Source organism: Desmodus rotundus, chromosome 6, assembly GCF_022682495.2.
Source record: "Desmodus rotundus isolate HL8 chromosome 6, HLdesRot8A.1, whole genome shotgun sequence".
NCBI classification, from domain to species: Eukaryota; Metazoa; Chordata; class Mammalia; order Chiroptera; family Phyllostomidae; genus Desmodus; species Desmodus rotundus.
In genome coordinates, this window is record NC_071392.1 from 44,431,688 (window position 1) to 44,451,606 (window position 19,919).

Sequence of the window (19,919 nt, forward strand, 5' to 3'; positions counted from 1 at the left end):
AAATAAATTGGACTTTTACAAATTTAAAAGATTTGTTCTTCAGAAGACAGTGTGAGAAACTAAAAACAATAGACAAGTCACAGATGGGAAGAAAATATGTGCAAATAATGTATGGGACAAAAGACTGGTATTAAGAATATACATAGAAATCTCATAACTCAATAGTAAGAAATCAAAGAGACCAATAATAGAAATCAATAATAGAAAAGTGTACAAAAGATTTGAATAGATACTTCACCAAAGAAGATATATAAATATCAAATAAGAATGTAAAAATATGCTCATTTTGAAAATAATTGGGGTAATGTAAATCAAAATCACAATGACATACAACTACACATCTATTAGAGTGGTTTTAAAAAACATGACAAAACCAAGTGTTTGTGAGGATGTGGAGTAACTGGAACTCTTCCATATTGCTAGTGGGAATGCAAATAGCTCCTTAGGAAGTAGTTATTTCTTATAAAGTTAAACATTAACCAAATGACCCAGCCATCCTGCTCATATACATTTATTCAAGGTAAATAAAAGCATATATCCATTCAACACTGTACACAGATGTATATATTGGCTTCACTCATATTCACCCCAAACTGGAAACAACCCAAATATCAACTTGCAGAGGTATAAACAAATTATGGTACATTATGAAAATGGAATTCAATTCAGATATGAAAAGGAACAAACTAATGATACATACAACAACATGAATGAATTTCAGATGCATTGTACTAAGTCAAATAGCTATTTATCATATGATTACATTTATATGGGTTTTTGGAAAAAGCAAAAGTATAGGGACAGATAGGTCAGTGGTTGCCAAGGTTCTGGGTTTTGAAAGAGAAAGACTGACTACAAAGTGCATAATGGAACTTTAGCAATGATGGAAAAGTTCTACATTTTGATTGTCATGGTGATTATGCATTTGTATACATTTGCTATAATCCGCAGAGCTGTACATCTAAAAAGGGTGAATTTTACTATATGTAAATTATACCTCCATATATTTAACTTTAAAACAAAGCAAACAAGAAGAAGTAACTAATTCTACAAAAGTGTTAATTAAAACTGCAGACTCTCAAACTAAAAAAAAATCCCAAAAATAACCAATGAGAAAAAAACAGATTCTCTACAAAGGAACTAAATTAGATAAAAGACTTCTCATTAGCAAAAACTGTACTTTCAGGTATTGAAGACACAGTAATTGTCAGCTAAATTATTATTTAAAAGTGAAGGTAAAATAGAGACATTTTCAGACCAAGTCTGAATGAATTACTCAGAGACTCATTGAATATACATAATGGATATATTTCAGTAAAAAATAAAGTTGAATCTAGAGGAAAATGGTGATAGGTAAACATTGTTAATCTTTAAAAAACACTGAATAAAAATAGTGACAACAATAAAATAACTAGTTGTGTGGCTTCAAAAACAAGGTGGAACTAAAATACACAGCACAATAAATTACATGGAAAGTGGAAGGGAAAAGATTAATGTTAAAAAATTCTGTTGTTTGAAAGGGAGAGCTGACCCCAATCCTCCACAGATTATTTCAAAAAATTCAAGAAGATGGAAGACTCCCAAACTCTTTTTATGAAGCCAGCATCATCCTAATCCCAAAACCAGATAAAGACATAACAAAGAAAGAAAACTTCAGGCCAATATCGCTGATGAACATAGATGCTAAAATCCTCAACAAAATATTGGCAAACCACATCCAGCAATACATTAAAAAGATCATACAACATGATCAAGTGGGATTCATCCCAGGGATGCAAGGATGGTACAATATTTGCAAATCAATAAACATAATACACCACATAAACAACAGCAAAGACAAAAATCACATGATCATATCAATAGATGCAGAAAAAGCATTTGATAAGGTACAGCACCCATTTATGATAAAAACACTTAGCAAAGTGGGAATAGAGGGAGCATTCCTCAGCACAATAAAGGCCATATATGAGAGATCTACAGCCAACATCATACTCAATGGACAAAAGCTTAGAGCTTTCCCACTAAGATCAGGAACAAGACAAGGATACCCTCTCTCACCACTCCTATTCAACATAGTATTGGAAGTCCTAGCCACAGCAATCAGACAAGAAAAAGAAATAAAAGGCATCCAAATTGGAAAGGAGGAAATGAAACTGTCACTGTTTGCAGATGACATGATAGTGTACATGGAAAATCCTATAGACTCCACCAAAAAACTACTTGACCTAATAAGTGAATTTGGCAAAACAGCTGGACACAAAGTCAATACCCAGAAATCAAAGGCATTCCTGTACACCAACAACGAAACTGCAGAAACAGAAATCAGGAAAAAAATCCCATTTGATATAGCAACAAGAAAAATAAAGTACCTAGGAATAAACCTAACCAAGGAGGTAAAAGACCTGTACTCAGAAAACTACACAACATTGAAGAAAGAAATTAAGGAAGACACAGACAAATGGAAGCATGTTCATGCTCATGGATTGGAAGAATTAACATCATCAAAATGGCCATATTACACAAAGCGATTTATAGACTCAATGCAATCCCTATTAAAGTACCCATGACATATTTCACAGATATAGAACAAACATTTCAGAAATTTATATGGAACCATAAACGACCCTGAATAGCTGCAGCAATTTTGAGAAAGAACAAAGCAGGAGGGATCACAATACTGATAGCAAACTGTATTACAAGGCCACTGTAATCAAAACAGCCTGGTACTGGCATGAAAACAGGCACATAGACCAATGGAACAGAACAGAGAGCCCAGAAATAAACCCAAGTCTTTACGTTCAATTAATATTTGACAAAGGAGGCAGGAGCATAAAATGGAGCAAAAATAGCCTCTTCAACAAATGGTGTTGGGAGACCTGGACAGCTATGTGCAAAAAAATGAAACTCGATCACCAACTTACGCCATACACAAAAATAAATTCAAGGTGGATAAAAGACTTAAATATAAGTCGTAACACCATAAAAGTCCTAGAGGAAAACATTGGCAGGAAAATCTCAGACATTCCACTCAGCAACATCCTCACAGACACGTCCCCCAAAGCAAGGGACATAAAGGAAAGAATAAACAAATGGGACCTCATCAAAATAAAAAGCTTCTGCAGGGCTAAAGAAAACAGCTTTAAAATACAAAGAGAACGAACAGTATGGGAAAACATATTTGCCAATGATACCTCAGACAAGGGTCTGATCTCCAAAATATGTAAAGAACTCACACGACTCCACTCCAGGAAGACAAACAACCCAATTAAAAAATGGGCAAAGGACTTAAACAGACACTTCTCCAAGGAAGACATGCAGAGGGCCCAAAGACATATGAAAAGATGCTCAGCATCACTAGCCATTAGAGAGATGCAAATTAAAACCACAATGAGGTACCATCTCACACCAGTCAGAGTGGCCAACATAAACAAATCAACAAACAAATGTTGGAGAGGATGCAGAGAAAAGGGAACCCAAGTACATTGTTGGTGGGAAAGACTGGTGCGACCACTGTGGAAAATTCCAGTATGGAATTTCCTCAGAAACCTAAAAAAGGAACTGCCTTTTGACCCAGCAATTCCACTGCTGGGATTATACCCTAAGAGCCCTGAAACACCAATCCAAAAGAACCTATGTACCCCAATGTTCATAGCAGCACAATTTACAATAGCCAGGTACTGGAAGCAACCTAAGTGGCCATCAGGAAATGAGTGGATCCAAAAACTGTGGTACATTTACACATGGAATTCTACACAGCAGAAAGAAAGAAGGAGCTTATACCCTTTGCAACAGCATGGATGGAACTGGAGAGCATTATGTTAAGTGAAATAAGCCTGGCGGTGAGGGACAAATACCATATGATCTCGCCTTTAACTGGAACCTAATCAACAAAAGAAAAAAAGCAAACAAAATATAACCAGAGACATTGAAGTTAAGAGCAATCTAACAATAACCAGAGGGGAGTGGGGAGGGGATAGTGGGGAGAGGGGTTTTCAGGAACTACTATAAAGGACACATGGACAAAACCAAGAGGGAGGGTAGAGGTGGGGAAGGGAGGTGGGTTTGTCTGGGATGGGGGGGAGGGGAGAAAATGCAGATAACTGTAATTGAACAGCATTAAAAACAATGTCTAATAAAAATACAAAAAAAAGAAGTCAAAAAACCCCCAAATTCTGTTTGAAAGGAGGATTAATATATTGATTGACTATACTTTTGCTAAGTCCAGTGAGTATGCTATAATGTTAAGGATAATGATTAGAAGAAAAGAAAATACCCTTCCAAATTACTATAGGGGGAAAAGCTGAGTAAAGAAAAACACTTAGATTAAAAGAAGATGTGAATGGAGAAAAAAATAAACAAAGGAAAGATTAGTGGAGAACACAAAACAAGATGGTAAGAATAAGTATAAATGTAAAAGTAATTTTTAAAAATGTAAATGGATTAAATTTACCCGTTGAGACAGATTCTCAAATTGGATTTAAAATATCAAGCTGCATTCTGTTTTTAAGGGGCAAGTCCCAAATGTAATGTCACAAGTTTGAAATGAAGAATGAAAATATTATTTATTATTAGATAATAATATACATCAAGACAGAACACAATACTAGAGATAAAGAAGGTCATTATTTAATGACAAAAGAGTTATCAGGAAGCAATAATAATCTTGAATGCATACATAACTACCAACGTAGTCTCAAAATATATACAATGCAAATGCAATTTCTACTCAAAGGACATATCAATGCTAGTACTTTGTGAATGGTTGAAACGCTATTGCTAACTTGTAGAAATGAAATGAAGCATTAGCACTTTAAGAACTCTAGTCTTAAATAAGCTTTGAAATTTTTTTCTGTAAGTAAACTCTGTGGTTGCAATAAATACTATCTAACACACACACACACACGTACATATAGCTTTAATGTATAAACTATTCACATCCCCGTAACTCAAGAATCTTCCTGAGATATTTGTAATCTAGGTAACTTCTCAAGGTGTTTAAAGTGGAAAGTACCATACTTTTTCCTGTTTGTCATCTTGCATGGAAACAAACACATAAATGTCAAATGGGACTACCTACCTATTCATTAAATAATGAATACTTCTAGTATTCATTAAATACTAGATTATTGAGTTTATTAAGACTTCATAAGAAGTCATAAGATATATTTGTTTTAAAAGTTTATAATTAAGAAAGTTAGCAAATTCCTAGACCTTCCTTCACTTAAACTGAATTCCATAATCCTTTGTTTAGGTTACATTTTTCTGAAAACTCTCTCATGCCCTCTGCTGTCCATTTATTGAATATAAATTATTAAAGTAAAATATTCATGAGTATTTACATATAGATGCTAAGAAATCCTCCGCCTACTTCATTATTTGAGTCCCTTTTAGGAAGCAATATATGCTAAGAAATGCTTTAAGTATTTTAAATTATGAATGTAAAATGTTTACTATTGAAAACACACAAAAAATGAAGTAATTCATTATCTCACTACTTAGATGTAACCATTGTTATCAAGTAATGTATTTTCCTCTGGAATACAATTTTATGTTAAAATTACTATTATCATTATTACAGAATTGGGATCATACTAGACATACAATTTGGCATTCTACCCTTTTCGCTTAATATTACTGAGCGCAGGAGCTTCTTCTGTCCCTGTGTAGGTGGGGTACGTTACCCTCTTGACGTAGATATATTGCACAGCAATGCGCACCGAGAGAGTAACACACCCCATCTTCACGGGGATAGAAGAAGCTCCTGCTCCCAGACCTAGCACTACATATTTCTTCATTTGGTTGTTTATCTGTATCCTTTATTATATCCTCTAATAAATGGGTAAGTGTAAGTTAAATGTTTCCCTGAGTTCTGTGAGCCATTCTAGCAAATTAATCAAACCTGAGGAGGGCTTCTTTTTGGCCAGAACAGCCATCTTCCAGTAATTCACCAAAATGACTAACACAAAGGGAAAGAGGAGAGGTACCAGTTATATGTTCTCTAGGCCTTTTAGAAAACATGGAGTTGTTCCTTTGGCCACATACATATGAATCCACAAGAAAGGTGATATTGTAGATATCAAGGGAATGGGCACTGTTCAGAAAGGAATGCCCCACATGTTACCATGGCAAAACTGAAAGAGTCTACAATGTCACCCAGCCTGTGGTAGGCATTGTTGTAAACAAACAAGTTAAGGGCGAGATTCTTGCCAAGAGAATTAATGTACAAATTGAGCATATTAAGTGCTTGAAGAACCAAGATAGCTTCCTGAAACGTGTGATGGAAAATGATCAGAAAAAGAAGGAAGCCCAAGAGAAAGGCATCTGGGTTCAACTGAAGAGTCAGCCTGCGCCACCCAGAGAAGCACACTTTGTGAGAACTAATGGAAAGGAGCCCGAGCTGTTGGAACCCATCCCTATGAATTCATGGCATGATAAGTGTGAAAAAAATAAAAGACTTCTATACTGATAAAAACAAACAAACAAACAAAAAACCTGAGGAGGCTATCATGGGAATGTCCAATTTGTAGTCAAATAAGACAAATGTTGTGGGTAACCAGAGGACCTACTATTTGTGGCTGGCATCTGAAGTGGGTGCAAGTAATCTTGGGGGACTGCACCCTTAACCTGTGGGATCTGACATTATCTCTAGGTAGAGAATGTCACAGTTGAGTTAAGTTGCAGGACACCCAGCTGGTGTTGCAGAGAATCGCTTGTTATGGGCAGAAGCCCCACACATTAGGTAACCAGAAGTGTCGGAAGTGAAGTGTGAGTGTGGTGGTAGTAAAGGGGACACACAGAAGAACTGTATTTCCCTTTACAATACTATGGAAAAATTCCTGTATCTTTGAATAGTCTTTAAAATATAACTTTAAATTGTTGCATAATATTCCAGATGTATACTAATTTATGTAAAACCCTCCTATTTTTAATATTTAAGTTGCTTAAATTCTTTAGTATCATAAGTAACCCTGTAAAACAAAATTCCTTGAACATAAGGGTTTTTAATATACCTAATTTATGCTTACATTAAATTCCAATAAGTATAATTTCCAGGCCATGGATGCACATATTTTAAGGCATTTTATGTATATTGCTAAACTGATCACTGGAGAGTTTGTAATAACTGACACTTCCATCAACTCTATATGTTCATGACCACAGGAATGGCTTTTTAAAAAGTGAAGATATAAAAATATCTTACAAGTACACTTGAAATAAGGGGGGAAATTTACATAAGATTCTCCATTCATATGGTGAATAATTTTTTTCTTCAAAGCTGTCAGGAAGATAGGATCTTTTGGCAGAGTGAGAAGAGGGCCAGACCTTTTACTGTTTAATCTTAAATTTTCTGCATTTGTTTCCTCATCTATAATAATACTTGTCATGCTAAACACAATGTTTTGTGAGGGTATGTGTAAACATTCTCTGAAAACTATAATGTCATACAGATGGAAAGTAGTATATTTATTAGTCATTATTGACATGTGGACAGATTTGATACATAAATCATTAGACTTTTTAAAGTATCAGTAACTTTTTAATATTTTAAACCTAATTATCAATAATTTTCTCGATTTTCAAACTCGTATGATCAGAAAAGTAATTTTTCAGTCAATTATCTTTAGTTTTATTGTCTTTACTTCAAAATAATAAAACAATAGTTTTGTCATGTAGACAACTAAGGGTCAGTTGCCAATTCCATTCACTTGGTTTGTCTTAGAAAAGAAATTACCATAGAAACAAAAATATCTATTAGAAATTCTATTTAATCTAAAAATATTTGGCATGTGTACAACAAATTTGAGCGCATTCTCAACTTGCTTAAACCAATGCCTTTTTTCTAATTCTTTTTCAAAGTTATTCCTATGGATTTTCATTAAAAAGACAGTTTGAAGATCAGTCTGAATAATTATGAGCAAATGAAACAAAAGCCAAGAACAGAACTTGGTGAACCTAAAAGATAACACCTATTGTGAGCCTTCACTAGGAGTAAGAATAAGGAGGGAGGAAAGGCTACTGCAGAAAGGAGGAAAGAATAACTTAAAACACTAAATTTTAAAAAAGGTAGTGGGTAGCAAAGAACCCGGTGACTTGTGCTTATAAGGAATTTAGCTCACCTCATTAGGATTCTAGTCCATCTCTATCACTATAGCTCCCGCTTCTTCTGGTTATTGCACTTGGCAAGAGCTTCAGTCTTTAAGGTATTCAGTTTCTGCACTTGAATTTTATTAAATGTCATTGTTTTCAGTGTGTTTTGCTGAGAACTTAGAGAATAATTTGTAGGAGGAGGAAGTTGTGCCAAATGGGAAAAATAAACAGCAAAAAAGGAAAAAATACTTCCTTTTAAAAAATTACCCACAGAATAAAAAAAGGTAAAAGAGACCTTATAGTCATTCAGTACAATCTCTCTTCATCTTAAGTTTGAAGAAATAGGTCAAGCCCTGGCTGGTGTGGTTCAGTGGATTGAGTGCAGGCCTGTGAACCAAAAAGGGTCGCTGGTTCAATTCTCAAACAGGGCAATACCTGAGTTGCGGGGCAGGTACCCAGTAAGGGCCGTGCGAGAGGCAACCACACATTGATGTTTCCCTCTCTCCCTTCCCCTCTCTCTAAAAGTAAATAAATAAAATCTTTAAAAAAAGGAAAGAAAGAAATAGGTCCAGGTGACACAGATTAACCAGTGGCAGAGCCAGGAAAATAATCAATCCCATGTTCTTCTCATTGCACTATGTTGACTCTTTCTTTTTGTATCTTATTTTAGTCCTAAAACCTAGGATCGGTGTCGACTAAGAGAATGATGCTACTGTCAACACAAGTCCTGATCTTTCAGATTTTTCTCGGTAACTTAGAGTCAATGCTATCCCTAAAATACAAATACTTTACAAGTAAAATACAAGTACTTTACATTGCAATTCCGTGGCATGTGCTCTGGGTTCACATCCATTACCTCATTTGATCCTTACAAAAACCTTTTGAGGCAAGTCAAGGAAGGTATTATTGACTTCATTTTAACAGCGAGCAATTAAAACACAGAGACGTCCAATGACTGGCCTAAGATCATTTAGTATCAGAATGAGGCAGGACTCTAATTCTATTCCAATGTAGTCTGTTAAAGAGGAAGTTCCCACACAGTACCAATCTGGCTTTTTATCCTCTTGCCAAGGGATTCTCCATCCCTTGGAGAATTTACTGAAGTTTGGACCTAAGCACCCACTGAAGGCACTCCTAGTTTGCATCCACTTCTCACCTTTAAAACCGCAGTTTCTTACTCCTTCCCTTGGTACTGATCCTTACTTAAGGTCCTATATTTCTCTGTGAGTTATGGCTTCCAGCGTCTCACTCTACGTACAGCTCCACCCTCTCCAACGAGGTAGCGTCCTCGGTATCCAAGGGAACCACACAGCCTTGCCCACCTTGCCCCTTCCGCGCTTTTCATTGGCCAGCTGAATTCACACGTAGATTTTTTCTTTCCGCCCTTCCATTGGCTAATGAGGCGAAGAACGCGCGCCTTTAGAGCACTATCTAAAACCTGCTCATACTCCCTTTCTACCCTGCGCATTGCCTCCTGGGATATGTAGTTTCTGAGCAGCCCGGAGCCCTTAGCTGTTGGGCGCCCTTTAGAACTAACTATCCCGTCTGCCCTTGCGAAAGGGATGGTGGTAGACTAGAAGTCCGGGTCAGGTTGTATACTTAGAGCTTTGAAATTACAATTTGTTGCTGAGCGGTGTACCGTTTGAGGTATAAACTGCTTGACTCAGGGAGCAGTGTTACTCTGCTTCAGCGACCCCTCGCAAACATCGCCGTTTTGACTTAAGTCGGCGCAGTGCCGAGTGGTCTATCCGGTGATCTGCAGGCCAGAGGGGCGTGCCATGTTCGCCCCTCGCTCCGGCTGGGGGCTCGACTGCCTCCGACTCGGTCACCTCCGAGTGTGGGCCAGTGAGGCCGTGGGATGCCGGGCTTGTGGGGCTTGTCAGGCCCGACGATATGGCTCAGGTGGGGGCAAGCGCCCTCCCGGGTCCGAGCCCGAGGGCTCTCCGCCGGGCCCTGCGCGCCTGACACTGAGGGAGTGGGCGCTGCTGGTGAGCCCGTTTGGCCGGCTGCGGGCGCGGCTTCCGTGCCACCTGGTGGTGAGGCCGCTGGACCCCCTAACCTACCCGGATGCCGACCGCGTGCTAGTCGCGCTGAGCGGAGCGGAGGGCGGGGCGCAGGCCCTGGCCGGCCTGCAGGTGAAGTACGACGAGGCGCTGGAGGAGGTGGCCATTGAGTCTGACACCCTTGACCCCAAAGCGTCCGTGGAGGTGCAGGCGCCCCTGAAGTTTGGCAAGTGAAGTGAAGTTAAAATGGGTTTGGGTCGCAGGCCGACGTGAACTTTTAGATGATCCCTTTGGATCTGACTTTCTAATTTATAGTTTTTCCCTTCAAAGCTGCTTTTTTTCTGTTCTACTTTGAATTTCCCAGTAGTAGTTACAAATTCGTTTCCCAGTCATAGAAATTGTATAAATCGAATGGAAGCATGATTTGGAATAATACACCTCAAATAACATTTATGTTCTCCTTTGGCACTTTGTTCCTGTGTATGTCACTGCATCTTGTCAATAGAGAAGTGGTTTATTTTCCGGGCTTGACGTTTCTTGATAATCCCTTCAATTAGAATGACAGTCCATCCACATTTCCCCTTGCTTACAGCCTGGGGTCTGTCCCCAAACTGCCCAGTCTATTGGATGCTCCATTTCTAATCTGGACCAAGTGTTCGGTTTCAGATAAGCACCCAGCTTCTTACTGATATGTCTCCATCCATTTTGGCCTAAGTAAATTTTCCACAAGTACCACGTTTTGAAGAAAAACACATAGTAAGACTGCCTGGGAAACTGCGATTGATAATGCCTACAAGACATGTTTCCTAGGTGGTTGGGTTGGGTGTCGTTTCTCAAATGCAAGCCAGCACTTTTCCTAGGAAAGTCTCCCTAAATTCTCTCTACCTTCCTGAGACTGAAGGATGATGCTATTGATGATCATACAGCAATTAACACTTACAAAGTAATCTTTTCTAATCTTTACAGTTGCACTTATAAGGTAGATACTTTTGTCACTATTTCAGGTTAGGAAATTGAAATACAGCAAGTTTCATGAAGTACATATTTATCGTGGGTGGGCAAATAGAAAAAAAAATCTATGCCATCATGAAATTTATATTCTGGTGAGGTTAGATCAAGAAATATGCCTGTTCGCTCTCAGATAAAAAGTGATGGAACTAGGATTTGAACTTACTGGAGTCTGCCGAACCAGTATGTTTTATTGCTTCTCAACTTCTAACCAGTTTAGATGGATGAAACTCTTGACCTCAACATGTAACAGTCTGGGGTGAAGAGGATGATTTCCAATATGTTATTGTAATACCAAATAGATGAGCATTTAAATAGAGATACACAAAATTTTATGGCAGCACAGATAAAAATGGAACTACCTGTGTTGGTGATCCCAAACTTCATTTTTGTTGATTCCTCTTTAGAGCCAAAACCCCATTTCCAATAGGCTATTTCCATGTGTCTATTCCATAAGCTCCTTAAATCAACGTAATTCAGTTTTCTTCATACTTGTTCCTCCAGTTTATCTAGACCTGTTTTAATGAATGGGTGAGAGGAGCATTACTGCCATTCAGTGTCTAGCCTTAATTTCTGTACCTACCTAGTGAAGGCAGAGTGTATTTAAAATGTTTCCTTCTTTCCATATCCATCAATGCTGCCTTAGATCAAGGCTTGTGTTGTAACACAACTGGGTAAAAATTTTTGCAGTTACATTTGCATCCATAGAAGTGTGAGGTAAAATCTTTTTATATATTTTAGATTAATCCTAACCAAAATATTGCTGTTATTTTAAGTTTTTATAGAGGAGAGACTGCAATATTCACAACCATAGGCATTAATTTTTATGCCATAACTATTGAAATTGTGGTGTTATACGCCAGTAGTTTGTATTTGGGGTAACAATATTTGCCAGTCTGGTTTAAGGGAAATCATATTTATTTGAATTAGGTATTAAATATCAGTGTTGATTATCTTTTTATTTTTATATAGAGACAACTAAGATCACACCTTAAATTAATAGCCAAGGATGGTACCTGTGACTGTTATTTTACAGTTTTCTTCAGATAATACTGTTATCTACAATTTTGAAGTTTTAATACCATTTATTACTAGATTTTTTCAAAGTTGTTCCCATTTTTTACTACTGAAAATAGCTTCGATGTAGCTGCATGGTAATATGCTCTTTTTTCAGATACAGAATGTTAGAGATAGGATTTTAAGTCATGATCATATATGCCGATCCACGCTACTTCTGCAAAATACTTTTAATTTGAAGGAGGTTTAGGGAACAATTTTTGAATCTTCATGAATATAAGAGAGAATAGGCTGACTGACTTATCCAGTGTACCACAATGACTTGTTAACTAACTTACCGTATTTGTACTAGAACTCTGTGATGTGTGTTTTCTCAGTGGGAAAGAAGCTTCTCTGATCTTTCCCAGGAGTGCCTTTAAGATTCGGAGTTTCTTACTTCCTTTAGTTTCCTTCTGTGTTAACTTTCTCTCTTTAGATGATACTGACCAACAGAAATAACTGCTGTATTTCTAAAAAATGGCAGAAAAAAGCATTACATTTGGCCCTGTTGCCATGGGAGAGACCCCTTACCTTTAGAGAAAGACTGCTGACAGCTATGCTCTCTCCAGGGTTCTGTAATATTATGAATATAACAGAGGAGCTTGATTTCTAGGGGTATTAAAAATGCTTTGGAGCCCATTAACCACAGTACTAACTTGTATTTTTTTTTTTTCACTTCTAGATTTGAATATCAAGTCATCAGGATCTGGCTGTATAAAAGTCCAAAATATTGAGTGTGATAATTGCAAAATTGAAACTGAGCAGGGGACTAGCATCTTACAGTCTGTTAAGGTATAAGCTGTTTTCTAATTTTTGTTTAAGCCTTATTTTTTTTAAAAAACAATAACCTTAAACTATGAACTGCAGTATCAGACTAAAGCTATTATTCTGAATATCATTTATTGCAAATACTGAATCTTTTTAAATGATTATCAGTTGCCTGCTTGATAAAAATTATGTCCCATTTGACTTATGCCACTATGAGCAGGATGTAGTTTATTATGCTATAATACAGATAAACTTCTTAAGAATGATTCATTATGCCTTTTTTATGAATTTTTTTCAAATTCATTTTTTTAAATTCTATTTTATCTGAGGTTCTTCTCTTTTTTCCCCTGAATAAAGCAACCATAAGGTAAATGGGTTTTTTCGAATTTTTTTACTCCTTATGTTTTAGACACTTCTTTGCTACTGCTGGTCATGATATTGGTGAGTTTACTTTGCTATTTTTCTTTCTCTGCTGTTATTCTTTCTCTTTATAATTGTGGCAGAACTGAAGACATATGTAGCTGTAAGACAAGGTAAAGTTAGCTACTCTAAAAAATAGACCTAACATCTAATGGTTTATATGCAACTGTAGTTCTCATTTGTGTCCAGATGTGTGGGTGGCTCTTTTATATTCAGTGATTCTAATTTCCTTCTATCTTCTGGCTCTACCATCTTAGAGCCTTATTGTATCTGCACTCATCTGGTGGAATGGCCAAAGCACAAAGAAGGCACACAAACTCTTCTAAATGTACAAGTCTGGAAATTGTACGTAGCATTTCCATTTACATTCTTTTGGCAAGAACTTAGTAACACCTCAGAGGTGAGAGAATCTGGGAAATACTGTCTCTTCATGGGCTCAGCTATCTTCCTATTAAATACTTTGAAAACAAAGGATTTTTGTAGCCCTATAATAGTTTTCTGCCATAGTTGCCAAATGTGAGATCAAGTTAAACACACACATACACTCTCTTCCTTTTTCTTTCTTTTTTTTATTTTTGCCTGGCAGAGGAGGCAATCTGTGACTACTGTTTCATTTGTGCTTGGAGAAATTTTTACTTAGTTTCAGTTTCTGGGGTGTCATGCTACAAAGTTTAACAGTAAGCGGGGCTGTTATCCTAAGTATGAATATATCCTTCAGACGAATCCAGTTATAAGAGTGTGGGTTTTGAAATTATACAGAGTTTGATTCTGTTAGGTTATGTTGTTTTTCTAACCATGTCAGCTGATAAAAGGTTATTTAACTTTTCTGAATTTTGGATTTATTCTTTTGTAAAATTGGGAAAATATGATAACTATTTCTGTATTATTATGAGGATTAAAGGATAGTTAATGTAAAGTAGTAAATACTGTATTTTGATGTAATGTCAGATAAGTAATAAATATTGCAATGAACATTGATAACAATGAACAGTAACAGTGATTATTGTTGTCATCCACATCATAATTCATGTTGTGTTTGCCAGTCTGTGATCTTTGACTCCCAAGTTCTTTTTCATGAAAAGTGAAGCTACTGGAACACCCAAGTAGCTCTTTTTTCCCCTTTGAGTCCAAAGGGCTTATTTAATCTCCTTAATAGCAGTTGACATTCTTTTCGAGTTGATGTTATTATTCCAAACAATGCATTTCTATTTAATTCCTGGTTCCTCTTCGCTTTGTCATTATTTAAAAAGAAATATATACCGGTGAATGTTAGAAATCTTTTTATTAGTATAAGTCAAATTCATTCTCTCTTTTTCTCTATGTATATTTTTGTATTTGTCTTTCAGAGTCAGAAATTACATGTTCAAACAAAAGGAGGCAAAGTGATCTGTCTGGGAACAGTTTATGGAAATATAGATATTCGTGCATCAGATAAAAGTGTAAGATTGAAATTTTCATTTTTTAGTAATTGTAGTTTTATATCAAGTTGGCTCATACAGTGGGCAGATTCTGCAAAATTGGTGGCATAACTTCCCTTTTTTACTACATTTTAGTTCATTAGTAAATTTAAATTTCAAATTAATTAAATATACAATTTAAATTTTAGTTTGTGATATAATACTTTTGACAGTTATTTAGTTTCTTATTTGGAATCAATAACATCTCTAAATACTTATATTTAATTCTAGTTCTGAAGAGATATTTATGATCACAGATTAAAGCTGATCATTAATTAATACACCATAACTAGGATTAAATTTTTCTTATGTGTTAGGTTTATTTGAGTATTTTTCCAACCTGTTGACTTTGCCTTTAGGCAATTGAAGGATGAGCTTCAAAGCTCAACTTTCTTCAGTATCTTCCACAAGATGGCACCACTATATAGCATTACTGTTCTCCAAAATCTTTTATTAGCTATAGGGATTTTGGTTGTTATAAGATAGTTTGTATTTTTTAAAATTGTATTTTATTGATTATGCTATTACAGTTGTCCCATTTTTTCCCCCTTTACCCCCCTCTGCCTGGTACCCCCCCTTCCCTCCAGCAATCCCCTCCCCTTAGTTCATGTCCATGGGCCATGCATGTAAGTTCTTTGGCTTCTCCATTTCCTATACTATCCTTGACATCCCCCTGTCTATTTTGTACCTACAAAATAGGTACAAAGAAGCATTTATGCTTCTTAATCCCTGCCCCTTTCCCCCCAATCTCCCTCTTCCCCTCCCATCTGATAATCCTCCAAATGATCTCCATATCTATGATTCTGTTCCTATTCTGGTTGTTGCTTAAATTGTTTCGTTTTAGATTCAGCTTCAAGGACCTACAACCTAGATTACTCAGTCCAGCAAAGCTATCATTTAGAATGGAAGGGCAGATAAAGTGCTTCCCAGACAAGCTAAAGCTAAAGGACTGAATTTTAAATGAACTTATTTAAGAAAAAGAAGATCAAAACTATGAACATTAAAAGTTTGTATTTTTAACTGACTTTTGTTGCTTTTTTGTGATCTAGCATAGTATTAAGAATAAAGGTATAATTTTTTTATTCAACATTTTATTTTTTTATTTAATCTTTATTGTATTTTTTTCCACTCATTTAGTCCCCTTATACCCCCTCCCCCAGCAATCACCACACTGTTGTCCATGTCCATGAGTTCTTTTTCCTTTTTGCTCAATCCTTCCACCTGCTAACCTCCCTACCCCGACTAGCTGTCATCTCTCCTTCTAGGAGTCTATCTCTGTTTTGCTTGTTAGATCAGTTTGTTCGTTAGATTCCATTTATGAGTGAAATAGTATGGTATTTGTCTTTCTCTGACTGGCTTATTTCACTTAGCATAATATTCTCTAGGTCTATCCATAATGTTGCAAAGGGTAAATTTTTCTTTTTTACAGCTGAGTAGGATTCCATTGTGTAAATGTCCCATAGTTGTTTTATCTACTCATCTATTGGACACTTGGGCTGCTTCTATGTCTTGGTGATTGTAAATTACACTACAATGAACATAGGGCTGCTTACGTTACATGTAGAAAAATGAAACTAGACTACCTTCTTACACCACACACAAGAATAAATTCAAAATGGATCAAAGACTTAAATGTTAGACCCAAAACCATAAAAATCCATGAAGAAAACATAGGCAGCAAAATCTCCAACATTGCTTGTAGAAATTTTTTATTGCATACATCTTTCCAGGCAAGTGAAACAAAAGAAAAAATAAATGAATGTGTAATTTTGAAGTATAAATAGTCACAAATTTTTTAACATGATTGATAATGTTTTAAATCTTTCAGAAAGATCTAAGTCACCTATTATTTTCCACTTACACAATTTGTAAGTGTCTTTTGTTATAAATTTGTTAAATTCCATATTCAGCTATATCCCAGATAATTGTCATGGAGAAATTGTGAGTATATGTTATATATAGATTACTGTTGGCATAAAAACAAGGTAGATTATGGCACTAATTGTTTCCACTGTTGTCACTTTTATTTTCTGTTATCAACTTGTGGGAGATGATTAAACCCACACATTTAAACTTATCCTTAAATTAAACCAGGAAAGTATTGAAAGATACTGCCTTGCCTTATGTGGAAGCTCTTTTGAGATGGCGTTTAGTTTCACCTCTCACATTGCTGTGGTCTTGGAGATACAAAAGGGAAATTGGACTACTTTGTACCTCCTTCAAATTCTGTCCTTTATTTTTTGTTTTTATTATTTAAAAAAAAATTTTAGTGGTTATGTTATTACAGTTGTCCCATTTTTTTCTCCCTTTTATTCCCCTCCACCATGTACCTGCACCCCCAATCATCATTCCCCCACCTTAGTTCATGTCCATGGGTCATATACATAAGTTCTTTGGCTTCTCCATTTCCTATACTATTCTTACCCTCCTCCTGTCTATTTTGTATCTACCATTTATGCTTCTTATTTCCTGTACCTTTTCTCCCATTCTCCCCACTCCACTTCCCCACTGATAACCCTCCATGTGAACTCCATTTCTGTGAATCAGTTCCTGTTCTAGTTGTTTGCTTAGTTTGTTTTTGTTTTTAGGGTTTGGTTGTTGATAGTTGTGAGATTGTTGTCATTTCACTATTCATAGTTTTGATCTTCTACTTTTTCTTAGATAAGTCCTTTTAACATTTTATATAATAAGGGCTTGGTGATGATAAACTCCTTTAACTTTACCTTGTCTGGGAAGCACTTTATTTACCCTTCCATTCTAAGTGGTAGCTTTGCTGGATAGAGTAATCTAGGATGTAGGCCTCTGCCTTTCATAACTTTGAATACTTCTTTCCAGCCCCTTCTTTCCTGCAAGGTTTTCTTTGAGAAATCAGCTGAGAGTCTTATGGCAGCTCCTTTGTAGGTAATTGTCTCTTTTTCTCTTGCTGCTTTTAAGATTCTCTCCTTATCTTTAATCTTGGCTAATGTAATTATGATGTGCCTGGGTGTGTGCTTCCTTGGGCCCACTTTTTTTGGGACTCTTTGAGCTTTCTGGACTTCCTAAAAGTCTATTTCCTTTGCCAGATTAGAGAAGTTCTCCTTCATTATGTTTTCAAATAAGTTTTCAATTTCTTGCTCTTCCTCTTCTCCTTCTGCACCTTTATGATTTGGATGTTGGAATGTTTAAAGTTGTCCTGGAAGTTCCTAAGCCTCTCCTCATTGTTTTGAATTCTGGTTTCTTCATTCTGTTCTGGTTGAATGTTTATTTCTTCCTTCTGCTCCGTTGATTTGAATTCCAATTTCCTCCTCTTCACTGTTGGTTCCCTGTACATTTTCCTTTATTTCACTTTGTATAGGCTTTACTTTTTCCTCTATTTTGTGACCATTCTCAACCATTTCAGTGAGCACCCTGATTACCATTGTTTTGAACTGTGGATCTGATAGGTTGGCTATCTCTTCGTCCCTCAGTTGTATTTTTTCTGGAGCTTTGATCTGTTCTTTCATTTGGGTCATATATTTTTGTCTTGTTGTGCCTGTTACATAGTAAGGGGCAGAGTCAGGTATTCGCCAGGGCAGAGCAACCCATATTGCTGCTTTTTGGTGTTGTATGTGGGGGAGGGGCCGAGAGGGAACCGGAGTGACTTTCAGTCATGTCCCCGGCTACCCACAAGCAAATTAGTCTCTTCTGGTGCAGATTCCTGGGTGGGTGGGTTTATGTATGTTCTAGGACCCTGTGGGTCTCTCCAATGAACTCTCCTGTGAGGCTGGGAGTTTCTTCTGCTTCCTCAACCTCCACAGGTTTTTTCATTCTGAGGTTTTGAGGTTTTATTTCCCTTCGACAGAAACCTGGGTTGCATGGTCTGTCTTGCTCCCAGTTGTTCGTCCCAGTTTGTCCATACACAAATGTGCAACTGCCTGGTCTACCAGCCACCACCTCACCTGGTGTGCCAGCCACCGCTGGCCCACCTCAGTCCTCCAGCCACTACCCTGCTGCAAGTCCTTTCCACCCAGGCTGCCCATCTCCGCCCTTCCTACCGATCTGGATGAATGTTTCTTCTTTAAGTCATTGGTTGTTGGACTTACATACAGTTTGATTTTCTGGCAGTTCTGGTTATTTTTTGTTTTCAAATTTGTTGTCCTTCTTTTGGTTGTGCAAGGAGGCAAAGTGTATCTACCTATGCCTCCATCTTGGCCGGTAGTCCAAATTCTGTCCTTTAAATGATAGCTTATGTTATGTGAAATGATCTAAGTTACTAGAATATTACATGTTGACATTCAAGTCTAAGTATTGAAGAATTTAAATCATCTCTTAATTATTTGCTATTTTGAATATTTTGGCCATGGTTTACACTCATTATTTCTTCCAACTTTCATGGTTTATTGCATATTCATTTATTCCTACTTTCTATGATACTATTTTGTTTCTTGCTTGATTGAATTTTGTGTTGTACTAAAGAATCAGTGTAGATATTTCTTTATATCATAGTGTTAATTTTTAAAAGCATATTTCTAAGTTTATGGGGTTTTTATAATAAGATAAATGCTTACAAAATATGTTAACTTTTTAATATGTTAATTTTTAACTTTTTAAAAATATGTACTACTTTTACAGACATCTGCTTTGCCTATTTGAGAGGCAGCATTGCGAATTGGATAAGAGTATAGAATTAAGAACCAAACTACCTGGGTTTCAGTCCTGGTTCAGCTACTTATTAAACTCATTAATTTCAAACAAGTTATTTAGTCTCTATGTATCTTCATTTTCTGGAAAATGGAGTAGTAATAATGTACTTAACTCAGAGTTGTTATGAGGATTGAGTTATTGTAGACAAAATACTTAATGTCTGGCACATAGCTAACTAATATGTTTGTTATAATGATGATGATATAGGTAAATGAAACACAGATAACAAAGATAACTTGACCAGTCCTGGATATACCAGTAAACTTTACTGAGACTTCATTTCATTATTTATAAAACAGGGTGCATTATTTGTTTTTCCTACTCAAGATTATGAGAATCAAATGAACCCTATAAACATTTAACAGCATTCTTTACATGTCATTTTATATGAAGTTGCTCTTTTTAAATTATATCGTTAATTTTGGTGTCCCAAGTTTGGTGCAGATAAGATAGAAAT

General features: G+C 36.3%; 2 protein-coding genes and 1 pseudogene across 7 annotated transcripts in view; 2 read left to right on the plus strand and 1 right to left on the minus strand.

The window, feature by feature from the left end:
- Positions 1-9,346, minus strand: part of CCDC146 (coiled-coil domain containing 146) — a 154,354-nt gene extending 145,008 nt beyond the window's left edge. For 2 of the 3 annotated variants that reach the window (XM_045193839.2, XM_045193834.2), the window contains exon 1: positions 9,245-9,346. The gene's annotated coding sequence lies outside the window, so the exon portion shown is untranslated. Of the gene's footprint in view, positions 1-3,780; positions 3,849-9,244 lie in introns of those variants that run through there. The other variant, XM_053927046.1, reaches the window with a different exon arrangement.
- On the plus strand, positions 5,917-6,466 carry LOC112302429 (large ribosomal subunit protein eL21-like; annotated as a pseudogene).
- A 296-nt stretch (positions 9,347-9,642) lies between the features above and the next one.
- FAM185A (family with sequence similarity 185 member A) overlaps positions 9,643-19,919 on the plus strand; it is an 84,756-nt gene continuing 74,479 nt past the window's right edge. For all 4 annotated transcript variants that reach the window (XM_045193911.2, XM_045193917.2, XM_045193927.2 and 1 more), the window contains exons 1-3: positions 9,643-10,317; positions 12,838-12,947; positions 14,690-14,782. In XM_045193911.2, the coding sequence (XP_045049846.2) occupies positions 9,867-10,317; positions 12,838-12,947; positions 14,690-14,782 (654 nt within the window). In that variant the 5' untranslated portion in view covers positions 9,643-9,866. The remainder of the gene's footprint in view (positions 10,318-12,837; positions 12,948-14,689; positions 14,783-19,919) is intronic.